A 17,502-nucleotide genomic window follows, 5' to 3' on the forward strand; every position below is an offset into this window, starting at 1 on the left:
CTTCATCCTCTGCATTGGCTAGAGGTGTACCTGTGGAGGACATTTGTAGGGCGGCAACTTGGTCTTCCCTCCACACTTTCGCGAAGCATTACTGCTTGGATACCGAAGTGAGGAGGGACGGTCATTTTGCACGCTCTGTCCTTCAGGATTTCCTGGTCTAGAAGAGTGGACACCCTCCTCCGGGAGTGGTGACTGCTGTGGGACTCTATTCACAAGGTGAGGAATCCACACGGCAGATGTATCTATCAGAAGAACAAGTTACTTACCTTCGGTAACGCTTTTTCTGGTAGATACTATATCTGCCTGTGGATTCCTCACTGACCCACCCGCCTCCCCGTTGTCCACTCTTCTATGCCGGAGTTACTGTAATGTAATGTATATATATTTTGTTGTCAAGGAAATGTTCCAATTGCTTTCCTGCTTTTGCTTAACACTGTGTGTTTTGCCTTGAGTATTGTGTACTATGTATACTTGTATATTTCTACTGTCATTGGTCCGTCCGTGTGCCTCGATGGCACGGAAAAAAGGGCGGAACTGATGTCATCACGCCGGCGTTGGCCTATTATAGGCGTCGGTGACGTCAGTGGAGTCCCGAGCGAGGTCGTGTCTCTATGACGTCAGTAGTCCACGTCGGCGCGAGGCTACGAAAAAAAGAATTTCCGAATGTTGCTGACGCAAGGGGATATTCACAAGGTGAGGAATCCACAGGCAGATATAGTATCTACCAGAAAAAGCGTTACCGAAGGTAAGTAACTTGTTCTTTTGAAGTTATAATTCAACATAATGCTTAGCTGGATAATACTGGAGTTTGGACAAATCTGAAATTATAAACATTGGAACATTGAGCCTATGCCACCAGAAGAGAAAAACTTACATTTAGCCACAGGTTTCAGAATTAAAAGTTTAACTGTATATACTTTATTTAGAAGTGCAGCTACACCTCTCCACTATTTAAAGGAATACATTTTGAAATCTTTGTTTGACAATCAGGTTTCATTTAAAAACACAGGCGCAGACTTCCTAATCTACCACTAATGACAATAGTCTCCAACTCAATAGTACTTCTCCAACTCTTCTCACTCTTTCCTACTGCTGGTCGCCATCTGACCTTCTTGAGCCCTACGAATGCCCTTCTCATGCTTTAGGTCTTTCTTCAAATAAGTAGCACATTTTAGGTATTTAATCTGTCCTTGGTTGCTTTAAAAACTTTCTGTCATCAATAACTTTAGCACTGGCTTTTACCGCTAGGGTAATGCTTCATTCAGAACTTGTGGCTTGCTACCGGGGGCACCCAGATTACTTGTGTTGCTCCCGAAGACTGTTTCGCTTTGCCTAGATTAGTACACCTGAGGCGGAAAGCCGGGTGATAGTTACATCGCTATTTTAAAATTTACTTTGAGTTAGGAATTTATTTGCGCCTGTTTGAATTTTAATACTATCACTAACCTTCTCTTTACATTGCATGCATTACTCCGTGTTGACACAGCAAAATTGGGAGCTGTGGCCGGAAACGCCCCTTGTCTTCTTTGTTGCACGGCAACCCCACTCATTATCTAACAACTACAAGTCCCAGCGCCTTTGCGCTGCCCACGGGACTACAAAGCAAGATGGCAGCTTCTCCGCGCAGCGGACGCGAGCAGCGGGCGCGCCTATGTCGCGCCGAAGTCGAGCCTAAGTCCTGCCCGTCTGCGCCCGTCCACGTCAGGACGGGCCAGGGGGCCTCCAACTCTGCCTCTGCTGACACTATCCCAGCCTCTCCAGGTTCGATTATAACTTATGCGGCCGATGATCTGCTCTCTCACAGACATGTGCTGAATACTCATTGCTCAACTTGCTCTTTCCCCATTCAGGGGTTTCATTGCAATAATTGCGGATTTACCCCGGGGAGGATGAGCAGATGTAAAAGGAGGAAATTTCCACTTTTAACAGGACAAAGTGATTGCAACGAAATCCCCCCTCACTCACCCCAAACTGCATTTTTGGAGCATCAATTGTCGATCCCTTCCTAAACATCAAAATCAGATTTATGACTTCCTTGTGGATGAGAAACCAGACGCCATTTTCCTAACGGAAACTTGGCTTCAGGCATGCTCGGGACCAGACATTGCCTTTGCGATTCCCTCTGGCTATGTCATGGTGAATAGAGATAGAGACATCGGTAGGGGTGGCGGTATTGCTATAATATTCAAATCCAATTACATTTGCAAATTTGAGCCTTTTTTGCTACCAGGTTGTGAGGCTGCCCTATTTAAATTAGCTATCAATGCCCGGATGACCTTATCCGGCTTACTGATATACCGTCCCCCTGGAAACTCCAACTCCTGGGTGACGTCTTTCTCGGAATCTATTGCCCCATTGATTCTAAAAGCCGCAAATTTTACCATTCTGGGGGATCTGAATCTTCATCTTGAAGATCCCCTATGCCCAATTAGCAAAACTTTTTTGGCGGATTTAGAAGCACTTAACATCTTGCTATGCAATTCCGGATCCACTCATTCGGCAGGGCATTTGCTGGACCCTGTTCTGTCTAATCTTGCGTATGACTGTGAATCGGCTGCCCGTCCTTTGGAATGGTCAGATCACATGGCAGTCAAATTCTCTCTCTCGTGCATTACAAACATAGCACCTAATGCTATCTCAGGTGAAAAATCACGTTGCTGGGGTAAACTTAACATCATCGAGTTTAATAGGCACCTATCTAACACATTGCCAAATGTTAATTCGTCTCTTTTGGCATCGGAAGCAGCTGTCTCCGATTGGTTGACTACTGCTGTGAATAAACTCGTTCCCCTTGCACCTCTGCACACCCTGTCCCATCGACACCCTGCAGCATGGTTTTCGGGGAATTTAAAAACTGCGAAATCCGAATGCAAGGCACTCGAGAGACAATGGAGACGTTCGTATTCTCCCTCACGTAAGATGGCATATAAGGTGGCCCTTAGAGACTACCATAAACAATGCAAGACTGCAAGAGCTGCTCATATCGCCAATACCATCTCACATGCCCAAAATTGCCCGCGCACATTATTTTCTGTGGTGAAAAAACTAACAGGAGCAGACTCCATTCCTGCACTTCCAGCTTTGAATGAGGGACAATGTAACTCCATTGCGGAGTTTTTTATCACCAAGGTAGAACGGATCTATGATTCATTGGGTCTTCGACCGTTGAGTGCAGATTCCTTCTCTACCTCTGTGCCAGCCCAAGACTGCCACGTTCCTATGACAACCAAACTTTCGGAGTGGCTGCCTTTTGATGATGTTTCCTTTGCTAACTGCCTGAGGAGCATTAAATCTGGCTCTCCCTGTGATCCTCTCCCAGCAAGAATTCTTAAACAACTTGACTTAAACTCCCGTCGCGTATTGATGAAATTACTGAATACTTCACTGATAGAATCATGTGTTCCACAGATCTGGAAACACGCGATGGTAGTTCCCTTGCTGAAAAAAGTAGGTGCGGATGTTTCCAACCTGTCTAATTACAGGCCCATCTCGCTGTTGCCCATCTTCTCAAAAATCTTGGAGAGGCACATTAATTCCCAATTATCTCATTTGGTAGAGAGTTCAGGCTATCTGCATCCATCTCTATCTGGATTCAGAGCCCACCACTCAACTGAAACCACCCTTTTGGGGGTTACTGAGAATTTAAGGCACGGTATCGATCGCAGGGAGACATCGGCGCTTATCCTGTTGGATCTAAGCGCAGCGTTCGATACCGTGTCTCATTCCATTCTTCTCACATCCCTACAATCTTTGGGAGTTGGGGGCTCTGCCTTGACTTGGATAGCCTCTTTTCTGAGTGGGCGTACCTTTCAGGTTTTTTCAGCAACAGCATCTTCCAAAATTTGTGCATCGGCGTATGGCGTTCCCCAGGGGTCTATTCTTAGCCCTCTGCTTTTTAATATCTACATTAGACCCCTGGCCACCATTGTGGAAGAAGCAGGCTGTGAAAGAGCCGGGAACCCCACCTCGGCAAAGCCACGTCATTCCTCGAGGTCCCGAGCCCCGCCACCCGACTCTGTGGCGTCCATGGCAACCCGGCCTCCACCCCTTTCTCCTTCGTTTCAGGGACCTATCGGAACGGGCGACCACCAGGAAGGACTGCCCCATGACCCCGGAAGTACCTCCCACCATCCTGAGGTGGGACGAAGAAAAGCCGGAAGCAAGAGAGACCAAGGGTTCGAGCCAGCGGACTCGTGGCAGGAGAAGGCGTGCGACGAACCGGAGGAGAAAGAGGAGCGCGGAGACGAAGAAGGAGACGAAGTCTGGACCGAGGACTGGTGGAGTCCATCGGAGGAGGCTGGAGAGCGGCCGTAACTCGGATGAGAGTTACGGCGGGGCGGGTGAGTAACGAACCCTGTTTACTGCCAAGTATAGCGATAGTGTTTATAGTAGTTACACCACGCACCCCTCACTGTAGAGAACTTGTATATGCCACCCGTCACTGTATATTGTTGTATAGCACCAGTGTGGCCCATCACAAGCACGTCTGTACCATAGCCCTGCCCTTACCCATCACTCGTCACCCTACCGCCTTCCTAATCTCCTTCTTTCCCCTTCTGGATCCCACCCTACCTACCTCACGGTCCTCTTCTCCTCCCACCACCCCCTGGTGTCGGTAGAAGGCAACGCCCGCGTCCTGTACACCGGACTAACTGCCCCTCTCTCTTTTTCCACACCTCCGAGAGACCCCCAACCCGACCGGACAGGCGACGAGAGACCATCAGAGGAGGGCCGACACCCGACATCGTGTCAAGCATCTTTTCGGACTTCTCCTTCCAGAGTGTCTTCGGATTCATCCCTTTTGTTTCATTGATATCTTGTACTTGCACAATAAACCGGCTCAGACATAGCCCACTTTATCCGGCCTCCCCGCTTGTTATTCCGGCCCGCCTATCCCCCAACGACTACACAGGCCTAACCTTATTTTCATACGCCGATGACACACAAATTATTTTCTCCCTATCTAAAATGGAAGGTAATAATGCTTCGGATCTTAAATTGGGTTTGTCCCAAGTGGCAAGATGGATGCGGGTAAATTTCCTTAAGTTAAATGGAGATAAAACCGAGATTGTGATCCTGGGTAAGGACAAAGATCTCTGGGGCCCCCAACATTGGCCCGAGAGTATGGGCCCTACCCCGACGCCCGTGACCCAGGTTCGCAATCTCGGATTTTTGATCGATGAGAAGCTCACTATGCGACAACAAGCTGTAAAGGTGGCTGCCATTTGCTTCGCCACTTTAAAATGGCTCCAAAAAATCTTGTGGATGCTTCCGGTCCCCACACAAAGGACGGTGGTCCAGGCTTTAATAACATCTCGCCTAGATTACGGAAATGTCCTGTATCTTGGTGCAGACTTGACAACCGTGAAAAAACTTCAGGTTGTTCAAAATGCGGCCGCATGTTTGCTACGCACTGTTCCACGGAAAACATCCGCATCGTTAGCCCTTCGCGATTTGCACTGGTTGGAAATCAAGAATAGAATTAAATTTAAGGCTCTATGTTATATCTTCAAGATAAAACAGGGCTCTGCTCCCAGGTACCTTCACAATCTCATTCATGTTTATACACCTAGCCGTACTCTTAGATCTGCCGGCAAAGGAGATTTTGTTGTGCCTAGATTTAGGCTGGTGAAGATGGGCGGCCGCTCATTTTCTCATCTGGGCACCAAATCCTGGAATGCTCTGCCTGTTAGGCTGAAGCTGGAAACTGACCTGGTCAGGTTCCGCAAGGGTTTAAAAACTTGGCTCTTCCAACAATAATCTTCAGAAAAAGTCTCTCTTGTTGTTCCACTCTGTGAAGCCTTGTAGTTCTTTCTTCTCCAGTCTATCCCTTGGCGCCGGGAAACCCACTGCGGGTAGCTGTCGCGCCTTATAAGTTTAAATAAATAAATAAATTCAAAACGGACTTTGTACCCAAAACCAACCAGAGGGGACCATGATGAGCCCCACTCAATTTCTATTATTTGTTTGTTCTTGAAGCGCTTGACGAAGTAGTCACTGATCCCTTGACCTGTTACTGCAACATCTCGCAAAGGTAGTCAGTGAATCCTAGGTTATCAAGTAGTATATTTTAAATTTGAACAATAATCCTAGCCAGAATGGCAGTAGTGAGTCAAGTCATAAATCCCAAAGGGCTTATGTCTCTCCCCAGCCCTTTTGAAGATCTGAATGGAACCTTTGTATGGGATGCACCTATTCAGCTGATCTTCAACATTACAGACACAATGTCAGTCAATGCATCTGAACTATGCAACACCTTGCTAGAATATATAGTAAGGCGCTATGAGATATTGATTTGAGGTCAAACATTTGTTCTGCGCCTCCTAAATCATGTGTAAGAAAGCTGTAAATCAATTATGAGGGAGTTCAGAAGAGAATCAATTATCAAGTAATTCTAACAGTAAAAGATTTGCAAGTCTTGTAAGACTCTTCCCTGGAATTGGAGACACTCAATTAGATTATAAGTGCCCAACAATAGGTGTATAAATTCAGGAGGATGATACACTTCATTAAAAGCATCATTACCTTTCACTTTAACAACAGCCCCCCACCTCCCTCGTTGCCAGGGCAATCATTAGTGCTATGCTCAATTCCTCTTACACCAGAATGCACGGATTGGATAATTGAAAGCACATGACTGCCAACAAGGATGTCTGGGGACATTAAGCAACTCAATCAATCATTCGATTTCTATAGCACATCCAATCACCAGGGAGAGTATCCAGGTGCTTGCGGGGCCCAAGGGGCTCAGTCAAACTGCCAAGTCTTGAGTGCTGTTCAGAATTCCAAAAGATAGGCGGAGGTACGTAGCTGCAGGGGGAGGTCATTCCAAACAACCTGGTTGGCTTTCGTCTAGGGTACTCGGTTAAGAAAGAAGTGATACAAAAAAACACCAATATTTCCGTGGGAACAGGACTTACGAAGCTCAAACCATCTTGGAACATAGTCAATAACACAATCCATGAGCAGTTTATACCGGTTTAATCTATTACCTGAATATGTATTCCTTAGAACAGTTACGTAAAGCATGGTCAACGAAATCTGGCTGCTCACGGTTGAAATATCACAGGAAGATATGGTCAGATTCTCAAATGTATTGCTTGTGTAAGTTTGACTTCAGCACAGACAACAACGCTTTTTAGGAGTGAAAACCACTTTTGGTCTTCTCAAATGTTGGTTTTAGGTTAATCATTCATAAACATTTTCGTGTGATTATAGCTACAAACATAGGCGTGTGCATTAACGGGTGGGTATGCAGTCTCAGTTTGTGAAACACCATAGTCGAGCGCTAACTGTACTTTTTGAGAAATCAGTCCCTAGTTATAGTATGTCAATGACACATTTTTGTGTGCTGGTAAAGATCCAAACTGAGGATTTTCCTATTGGTTTATGACACCAGCCAAGAACAAACAGCGGAGCATCGTCATCGATAGAGAGATTGATTCCTTACATTAGATATTGCTATACACAGAAAATTGCATGCAAGGAAGGCCATAGACTAAACTTCGCAAGAACATTTGTGTTTTCTTTGGGAGTGAAATCCTGCCATCATCAGCTGATCCAAAAAGTCTCAGTAGTATTGAGCTCCAACTCCAGTCTATCATCCCAGTTCTCGCAGATACTGAGAGCCCCCTTGCCCTGCTGCATTTTTAATGCTTCATTATTTCCTAATTTCAAAACTGCAATTAAGCACGTAGCTCTGCTTTGCCAGCCTTGTTAAATGTACATTCAGGGAAAGAAAATGACGATGCAGGTTTTTTTAATTAAAAACTAGCCTGCTTATCTTTTTCCACTGTCTTTTTGGAAAGGTTATTAATGGTTCGTATATATTTTTTACAACATACACCTGTGCTTTCTAGCCTTCCCCTGTTGCCCAAGAAAGCCCAATGAACTGCAGCGTCCGGTGCTTACTCATAAGGCTTCTTTCTGGTAACCCACGTTTTCGGTCAATCTCTTTTACCTACCCTTTCACATCCTTTTCTTCCCTGGGTGGTTACTGTCTCGCTTGCACGGTTCACAGCGCACAAACTCACCTTTCCAAGCAGTTCCGGGAGCCCCAGCACCTGAGCAGTGAACACCCCAAGGCAGATGAAGATGCTCGGTAACAAACCCAAGAAGCCTCGCAGGTTCTTCGGTGCAATTTCTCCCAAGTACATCGGGACCACGCTGAGAGAAATACCTGCAAGGCAATTGATAAAAGACAGGTGAGTATCTCCTCGAGTTCCAGGTCACTTGGCCTTTTTGTGATGCTATGGCTCATGTTTGAGCTGGTGTCGTTATTATAAGTGAGGTGATCTTTATCACACCCGGTAATCAGCAGAGGCAGGGGTGTAATGCAGGCCCTGCCGCCCTTGTGGCGCAGGGGGAAGGGGTTGGGCCCTTTAGGAACCTCCATTCAACCCAAGGCCAATGAACATCTGTTAGATCTTGGAGACTAGGGGCCCCCTCTTCACATTCTGCAGGGGGGCCCCATCATTTCCCTTACGCCACTGAGCAGATGTGATAAAGTTCACATCCCACCCTAGTTTCATTTTGGAAGGTCAAACCTTCAAGGATTTAACAAGGGAGGAAGGGCATGGTCAATTAATGATTTTTGTCGCTACTCCACTAAATGCGCATTTGATTTCACATTACAGAGATAAAACTCAAAACAGGTGCAACACATACCATCTACCCTTCCTCTTGGTAGAAATACTGCCCCAAAAAAAAGGGGAGTAGAAAAGAATGACTTAATAATTCCCACCGGTGAACCAAGAAACATTTGTTACATTCACACACTTGTCTGCAGGTGAAAGTGCAGCTGGGGTTCATGGTTAATACTTTCCTTATAAAGCCAACATGGAACAGAAGAAACAGATACCAGCACCACCTCAGGCACCAAAGACCAGATCATGCACACGGTGCAAAACACTCTTTGAAGAACAAACAAGTAGTTGGAGGGGGACAATTGTATGGCCTAATTTGCTTGAAAGTGGAGGGCGAAGAGCAACAGCTTGAACAGTCCATGGACAGAACTGGCTCCACATAGTCTCCTAGAGCGTGCATAGGACGGCACAACTTTAGCTGCCCTTCCAATGAGGGGGGGAGTCCGCGCACTCACACTAAGGTGCAGGATGTACCTTGACCGAGCTGCCTCATCTTGTAAACTTCATCCCACATCTTTTATTTGTTTTGGTGCCAAAAGGACGCAATGAAGTAGATTACCGAGGGACACTGGTATTTACTTTGCGGGTCAGAGAACTGGCTCAACTCGGCGACAGTGCAGTTTGACAAGAACAACAACTTCTACAGCAAAGCTGTTGTACAAATGTAAACCTCTCAAGGACATCTTGGTAAACATGATGGGGTGAAGGATTCAGAAAGAAGTAGGTTAGACCTTCTTGAAAAGGGTCTGGTGATTTGACTCCACCGCACACCAGATCGTAGTCTCCATTGGCCACAAGTAGTTTCCTTAAACTATAAAGTGAATTTCCTTCTCCAGTCATGCGTTTTAGGGATCACAACTAAACATTAATGATGTTTATGTCTCAGACTGTGGGGAGCTGGCAGTAATATGTAAAAGTGTATGTATTCATGTATATAGTTATGTATGAGAACTTGCGTACAGTAAACCTAGCTAAAGAGCAATACAGTGTTGAACACGGTAGGGAGTCCTGGGCTACGAATTCAAGTTAGGTCTGAATTATGTTTCAAGATAATTTACAGTGAAGTAGAATATTTATGGATGGCGCATCCTAAAGAGTACCAATGTAAAGTTCTCTGAAGAGAGGAGTGCTCATATTCTCTAGGAATTAAAGGACGAATTTCCAGATCCCAGGAGCACAGACAGAAGACCAGATATTTTGTATTCACTTCTGTGCATTTATTTCAAATTCAGTGATGTCTTGGCTTCAGTTTACAGGCGGTCCACCCTAAGTGGTTAACCACCTGTCAGATATGCAGCTCTGTTGCTTTTGGTAGCTTTGTAGCGGACAGCTGGTCACAAAGAGGCTAAAGGCCTGAAGGGAAGCTAATTTAGTTCCTTCAGGGTTGGACCTTCATTGGACCCGTTTAAGGGATGTTTCGGAGGCCGCAGACCAGGGGTTGAAGTCTCATTCTAAAGTTTGTGTCAAGAATGTTTTCCCCTTTTTTCAGACGGGCGAGCTGGTATCATGGTCTCTTTTCCAGGTAATGCATTTGTAAGCGATTGCGGATTAAAATAGTAATGTTGGTTTAATGTCAAATGTTTGAACTAAAAACATGACCCTGCACTTTATAAAAACAGGTTTTCGAAAAGTTGGCCAGTCAAGGCCTGGCTCTATCTTAGTTATTGTTTTTCAGTTGTAACTGTGTTTTCATTTCTCTGCACCTATGCAGCAAAATGTGCACAAATGAAAAGCTTTAAGATGATGTGCGGTTATTGTGGAACTCGAGGGAAACCTTCCATCAAATTGGGACTGTTCAAGGTTCTTCTTGGCTGCATGGAAGGGGCCTGTTTTTTCCAGGTGTCAGTTATTGTTATGTGTATAACTAGATTTGTACTGTCAATCCAAAGATACTATGTCAATAGGGGACTTATTAGTATTCATTTAGGGGGTGGGTTTGGAATGGTGTTTGATAATGCTGCATTATTTCCTATATTTTTTTGCTGTGCTAATGTAACCTTTTACTCACCTCATACTGACAGATTTTCACTGTGAACTTTCTTATAAAAAGGGGCTGATACTGGAGGTGAGTCAGAGTCAATCTCTTGATTCTTCGAGAGCAGATCCATTCCAAAGAGTCTTGTGCTCCTGCTGCATTTGGCCTGTATCCTAATTCCAATATTGATTAACCGTATTTGAATCTTTTAATACACTTTCATGGTTTCTAACTTGCACCCAGTGTCAAGAAGACTTATTCAATTGATTATGCTACCCGCTTATGACAAATTTGCGATTATTTCTGGCGTACATTACCTCATCTATTCTTGAGGATAATACTGCCCCGATCCTGCAAGGTGCTTTATGTGCGATTTTATAGGAATATGAAAGATAGCGTTAAGAGTTTCTTTTAATGAGAGGTTTGTTTCAAGAATGAATCAAAGTGAAAACAATATTTTGCTTTGGGGGCAACTGGAGAGAGAAACGATAAAGTTTCTCTTTTGAGAGACATGGTTGAATTAGTGGCAGCTTGCTGCGGTTTACAAAAAGAAGAAATTCTGTCTTGGTCATGCTGAGCTTCGCATAGGATTTGGAGATCTAGTTCTAGAGGAGACTCGAGTGCCCTTCAAAACGGATTTAGAAATCTACTCGTTTTGATTAATACTTTTGAAATAATGTATGTGAAAATGCACCTATTGCCACTAGAACTCCAAGCAACCATTAAGTGAAAGGCACATCCCCAGTGCACTGCATCTTTAAACCTAAAACAATGTGGCTGGCCAGTCTGAAGCCTAATACAGTATTTGGAACCATTTTGTAAGAACAGAATAGAGGTCAAACTTCTATCCTACACACAAAAAGACATTTAAATTCGTTTAGGTTCCTGTCAATGTGGCTGGCCCACGGTGCTTTAAAATTAATCAATCAATTTGCAGTTTTTTCTAAAGAAGTTTGGGAAGGCCCACCCAGCAGCTTGGTAAAAGGTCTTCAGATGCTAAGTTTTAAAAAAGGTACGTATCCAATGTACCTTTCACAATGTTCACATTGAACTTACATTCAGGAACACAAATTATTTGTTTCGAAGTCTTCCTTCATTAAAGTGGAGACACGCTTTTGCAGCAGGAGAGAGTGGTCATTTTGAGCATTTGCAGCAGGAGAGAGTGGTCATTTTGAGCATTTGGGTGCACACATCAAACTCCCTCTTGGATCTTAATTCAAAAAACAAAATAATTCATACCCGAGTGAATCCCAGTGATGAACCGTCCTGCAACAACTAGCTCTGGCAGTTCAAGAATGCGACTACATCCCATCAAACCACCAGCGAGAAATACCAAAGGTGCACTGTTCACCAGTGTGCCTTTCCTGAAAAATGAAAAAGGGAAATCACTCAAAAAACAATAATTCAGCACCACAAAGAATAAACATATGATTTATTGTGCTGTAGCTACTGAAGGTTTCAAGGCCTATTAACTTAAATAGGATAGTGAAGTTGAACATCAATGGCTATCTGGTTACTAACTACCCGCATTATTGTATTACAATTATGATTACTATTAATCAGAATTGGTGTTTCTCCTGTAGTCCGCTAGGTGGAACCGATCATGAATACATTGCTCCTTTTTCTGTAATCCTTCACAATGAGTATGGATCGCTTCATAAACCGAATTTTAGCCAGTTTGTTGACATACATATTCATAACCACCTCTGAATAAAAACTATCTCGTTAGCCAATGTGAACAAATCACGATATAGAATATTAAGTTGGCAAAAGTGACTGGAATTGTAGTTAAGATGGCTAGTGCATAAGAAAAGATTTTTTTTTTAAATTGTTTGTCACTTTGGCCACAGCTGCTCAATTTGCACAAAAAGTTTCAAAAAAGGTATGCCAAAATTCAGCCTTTAGAATGTTGTGCATTTTGGTAAGCAGGTAGGTGAGAGTGAGAATGCTAAACAGGAAATTAAAAATGTGACATTTATTTGTAGTTGCCAGCACTGTAGACCTTTAATACGTGGATGACTAATGTGCAACCTTTTCTTTTTCTGTAGAATAGAAAAATATTGTGAATTTGTTGATCTACCTTAGCTACACGATGAAATGTTTTCAAGGGCAGTCTCCAGAGTTATTTTACTAAAGTAAATATTTCATTGTTATGTTATGTGAAGCTTCCTTTCCTCATGATACGTGCAGAAATAACAATGTGCAAAGAAATGAATTAATGAAATGTAATTTTAAATCGTTATTTTATTTCTGGTAGAAAAATGTTACAAATAATGAATGCTTGCAACGAAAAATAGAGTAACTGTATTTTAGCGACACAAGCATCATTACTGAAAGCAGGGGGAAACAGGTTTTTATTTTCAAATAACATATCGGTTCCCTTTCCTGCGTTGACAGAATGTTATGTATTGAAATGTGGCAAAACCAAAGGAGATGATGGACCGAGTGTTGAACATTGCAAGCACTCACCCTCAGTCAACTGATCTGGGTTTAATCCATCATCATTCTTTAGCTCACTCCACCACCCCAGTTCAGACATGGCCATGTGCAAATCAGTGTGACCCTGTGCCTCATGGGAACAGTCCAACCCGAACTGCCAAGCCATGTCGACCCTGGACCGGAAACAATCATCCTGGGACCGGTTTCTGGCTAATCAGCCAGGCTAGCTTGAACCCAGTGGCAAAGTGAGCAAGGGACCCACGTCTGGGCATAACCTGCCATCTTAGGGCGAACAAAGCAAAACCAAAGGGGATGATGGACGGAGTGTTGAACATTGCAAGCACTCACCCCCAGTCAACTGATCTGGGTTTAATCCATCATCATTCTTTAGCTCACTTCACCACCCCACTTCAGACATGGCCATACGCAAATCAGTCTGACCCTGTACCTCATGGGAACCCAGATCAGTTGACTGGGGGCGAGTGCTTGCATTGTTCAACACTCCGTCCATCATCCCCTTTGATTTTGTTTTGTTCGCCCTAAATTGGCAGGGTATGCTCAGACGTGAGTCCCTTGCTCACTTTGCCACTGGATTCAAGCTAGCCTGGCTATGACGGCTGATTAGCCAGAAACCAATCCCAGGATGCTGGTTTCCGGACCAGGGAAGACATGGCTTGGCAGTTCAGGCTGGACTGTTCCCATGAGGCACAGGGTCAGATTGATTTGCATATGGCCATATCTGAACTGGGGTGGCGGAGTGAGCTAAACAATGATGATGAATTAAACCCAGATCAGTTGACTGGGGGTGAGTGCTTGCATTGTTCAACACTCCGTCCATCTTTGGTTTTACCATGTATTGAAATGTGCCACAATTTATCTGATTTCATTATTACAACATATATGTACAATGCGATAATTCCTTCTGTCGACGTGTACATCTGTACCAAACTGCAATAAAGTTTGTGCAAAAAATAAAAGTGTCACAATTAGTCTGTATACATACATCGTTCATAATATATTGAGAGACAAATGTATTAGCAAGTAGGTCACTTTGCTTCTTGTCTTTTTACAGGAAAAAAGTTACTTTTGGGTGGATTTGATCATTATCGGTTTGGAGCTCAATTTGCACATTTTTCATTCGGCTGACTTACTCGGCTCAGTTGCTCATTTGTATTGTTTTAGTTTATTTTCAGGAATGCTTGACATATGTTCATCTGTTTACTGGCGGTTGTCTGAGTACACCTAGATCTTGAAGTGCAGAACCCTCTGTGCTTAATGATATGGCAATTTGAGAATGCCTTTAGCTTATTTATTGTTTTCTTATGCGATTTGTGTGCTGTAAGCATACAATTGATTTATTAATTTATGCTAATTTTGTTGGCTACTTTACTGCTGTAATGTCAATTATATTGGGTGAATAAATCTAACATTAAAAAGACGAAGCGAGCGCCTGATTTGGAATTATTCATGATGAGGTTTCTGAAGCAAGTTGGTTTGATGACACGAACATGCCCTGCGACTCCGGTGTCTCCTGGAAAGGAACGGTGCGCGTACTGGCCTGCGTGGAGGTTCCCAATGTAGGCAAAGTGGTGGTGGTTTGGTGGAAGGAGCTTGTGCCCCGACATAGGACTGCTAGAGCAGCCAGGAGTAACATTGAGAGCCAGTCCAACAGCACCATTGCATGATGAGGATGCATGTGTACAACGAGCTGGGCAGAGGGCAAGAAGTTATTAGCATCCCGAGGAGAACACAGAGCATCTGGGAGGAATGAAGCTGTGAGTATGAAAAGGGGGGGCTCTTGGCCCCCCCGCCCGCATGGCGGCACGGCGACCGCCCCCCCTCTTCAGGCCTCTCGGTGGTGGGGCGTGCCCTCCCGGGCGCGCCTCACTAACGATTGGCTGGCACCCTCCCTGACCCGGATGTCACCACAGGACTTCCGGGGCAGGGGGGCGGGCTGCAGGAGGGGCCGGGTGGGTGGGCATAGCCACCACCCCCTCGGACCCCTCAGGAATAAAGAGGCGGGGAGCGCCCGGGAGACCCTCTTGTTCCCTGGACGCTCCCCCACAGCCTGTCGTGCCCCACGCTCGGGGGGCTTCTTGTTTTAGTAATTTTTCTCTTTTTGCGTTGCAGGTTTTGAAGCGGTTCCAGGGCTGCCGAGCGGATTTGAGCTTCTTGGTCGCGTCGCGAGAGGAGACCCGCGCGGGAACTCACGGCGCCGGTGTGCTGAGCGGCGGCGGGGGAGCGTGGCACAGGTCGCTCGAGGCGGTGGTTGAGTAGGAGCAGGGAACGCCAGACTGAGGTATTTTGCGAGGGCGGGCGCATTGGAGACGTGTGCATCAGCCGGCCGGTATATTTAAAAGGAGCCGGGTAAAAGAAAGGCAGACCCGATACCGGCGGTTCAACCGTCTTTTGAACTGGGCACAAAAGGAGTATTTCCCGCCAAATTAGAGTAGGGCGGGAAGGTTTTGTGGATCGGTTTGTCGAAGTGGTTTGTTTGCGCTCATTTAACACCACAACCTCGCGGAGCCAATCGGGCCGAATTAAGTGCAGCCTTACACAGAGAAAGCGAAGCAGGGTCGACCAGGGCAGGACCTGGAGGGGAGACCCTGGTGCAGTTGTGCAAGTTTTTGGGGTGAATTTTAACAATTTGATGGATTGAAAATCACAAAAGGGTTCGTTTAATCAAAGCTACAATTACTCTATGTCTAAGTGAGGAATATTGTAGAATTTGGTGAATTCAACTGTTTAGTGTGGTAGATTACAGAAAGGGGTTGTTAATTTAAGGCTACAACTGTACTGTGTGTAAGTAAGGGTAACAGCCAAGTGGTGAACGGCCGCGTACTCCCAGGTATTAATACAATTTTCTATTTCAGGATTTAACGCAAACTTTCCTGCAATTTTGACTGGTCAGCGCGAAGGCGTGGATGTAGGGCGTGGTCGCAGACCGATGGCGGCGAGTACGCAGGATTGGTCGGTAAGAGGGGAACGGGGGGCCTGCATTCATCGCTCCTGGTGGCCGCCGGGTGGGTCTACATTAGGTTTACTCACCCCTTACATAGCCGGATAAGCCGGTGGTGTAGCGGTTGCCGTTGCATGGTGCTGAAAGCCCCCTGGAGATCCTCCATCTGGTGAAGGTACAGAACACAAGTACGCCCGATTGTGACACTAGGAGTGTAGCAGTTGTTAACATGCCAGGATCAAGGGGTGGTAAAGGAGGGTCTAAGATGGAGGTGATGATGCGGGCCATGATGCGGGAAATGGGCGAAATGAACAAACGGTTGGGGAAGATTGATGAATTAGAGGCACGGATTAATGAGAGGTTTGATGATTCCTCTGGCCCATCGGGTAGGCCTGTTCGTCAGAAGGCACCCCCCTTGCCAAGGGGGGATTTTGTCACCTCACCAAAGAGGTCTAAGGCCAAGAAGCCTAGGTACGCTGCCACTGCCCCTGAGCCGGTAGTCCCGGTACCTATTACACCTACGCCTGTGATCCCAGCGCCCGTGGCACCGGCTCCAGCCATCCCGCCGGCGCTCCCACCTGTGGGGCCTGCCCCTTCGCCCGTGGTACCAATCCCAGTCACGCCCGCACCCTTGCCCATTGCTCCTGTGCCACCGGTCGTGCCCCCGGTGGTGCCGGCGGGCCCAGCAGGTACTCCTGACGCAGTTCCTTCAGAATTGGTATCTCGGATAGCAGATTTGCTGCCGTGGTTGCGAAAGGGGGGTGTGTCCTTTGATTCATCTGATCATGTAGCTGAAGCAGAAAAGTTGGTAGAGAAGATTAAGGCTGCAACGGCGGTTGGCAGTAGTGCGGGTCCATCATCTTCTTCCCTTACAGGTTCCAGTCCCGCCCAGGCGAACGGGGAGAGTGCTTTATAGGCCCAAGTGCCCGTGAATGGTAAGGAAGTGTCTCTGCCTCTTTTGGGGGACGGCTTAGTGCCAACAAGAAGTGAAAACTTGGGGCAACATGTGTCCAAGGAAGTGAAGGAGATGATTTGGGCAGGGAAATATGTATACATTTTCTCTTTATTGCTGGACAATAGGGAAATGGAACAGGCCAAGGTATTGAAGGAGTGGATGCATCCAAGTGAATGGAGGGCACAATGCTCCAGGTTTAGAGTAGAGGAGACATTGAAGAATTGGATCAGGGCCTTTGCTGTCCTTTCGGCCATCACGGCAGAACGCCCCCCCAAATGTGCAGGCCGCAATGGCTTGCTACCTGAGCAGGATTGTGGGGTGGAGTGATCAATACACTGGGGATGCGTGGAAGGAGTATGATGTTAATTTCAGGAAGGCCAAGGAATTTGACGCATCACTAGCATGGGACAAGGTGGACTCTATGTCTTGGCATAAACAGTTCTCAGGTGACACAGCCCCATCTCAGGCCATCAGTACAGTCAGGGTGTTCTCCGCAAGGCCTCAACAGCCCTTTCGGTCACCCCAGGGG

At 45.8% G+C, this 17,502-nt stretch overlaps 1 protein-coding gene across 2 annotated transcripts in view; it reads right to left on the minus strand.

The window, feature by feature from the left end:
* Positions 1–17,502, minus strand: part of LOC144753492 (solute carrier family 2, facilitated glucose transporter member 9-like) — a 349,607-nt gene that overhangs the window by 151,174 nt on the left and 180,931 nt on the right. For both annotated transcript variants that reach the window (XM_078641162.1, XM_078641163.1), the window contains exons 4-5: positions 11,860–11,984; positions 8,034–8,179 (exon numbers count right to left, since the gene is read on the minus strand). In XM_078641162.1, the coding sequence (XP_078497288.1) occupies positions 8,034–8,179; positions 11,860–11,984 (271 nt within the window). The remainder of the gene's footprint in view (positions 1–8,033; positions 8,180–11,859; positions 11,985–17,502) is intronic.

Source organism: Lissotriton helveticus, chromosome 5_1, assembly GCF_964261635.1.
Source record: "Lissotriton helveticus chromosome 5_1, aLisHel1.1, whole genome shotgun sequence".
NCBI lineage: Eukaryota > Metazoa > Chordata > Amphibia > Caudata > Salamandridae > Lissotriton > Lissotriton helveticus.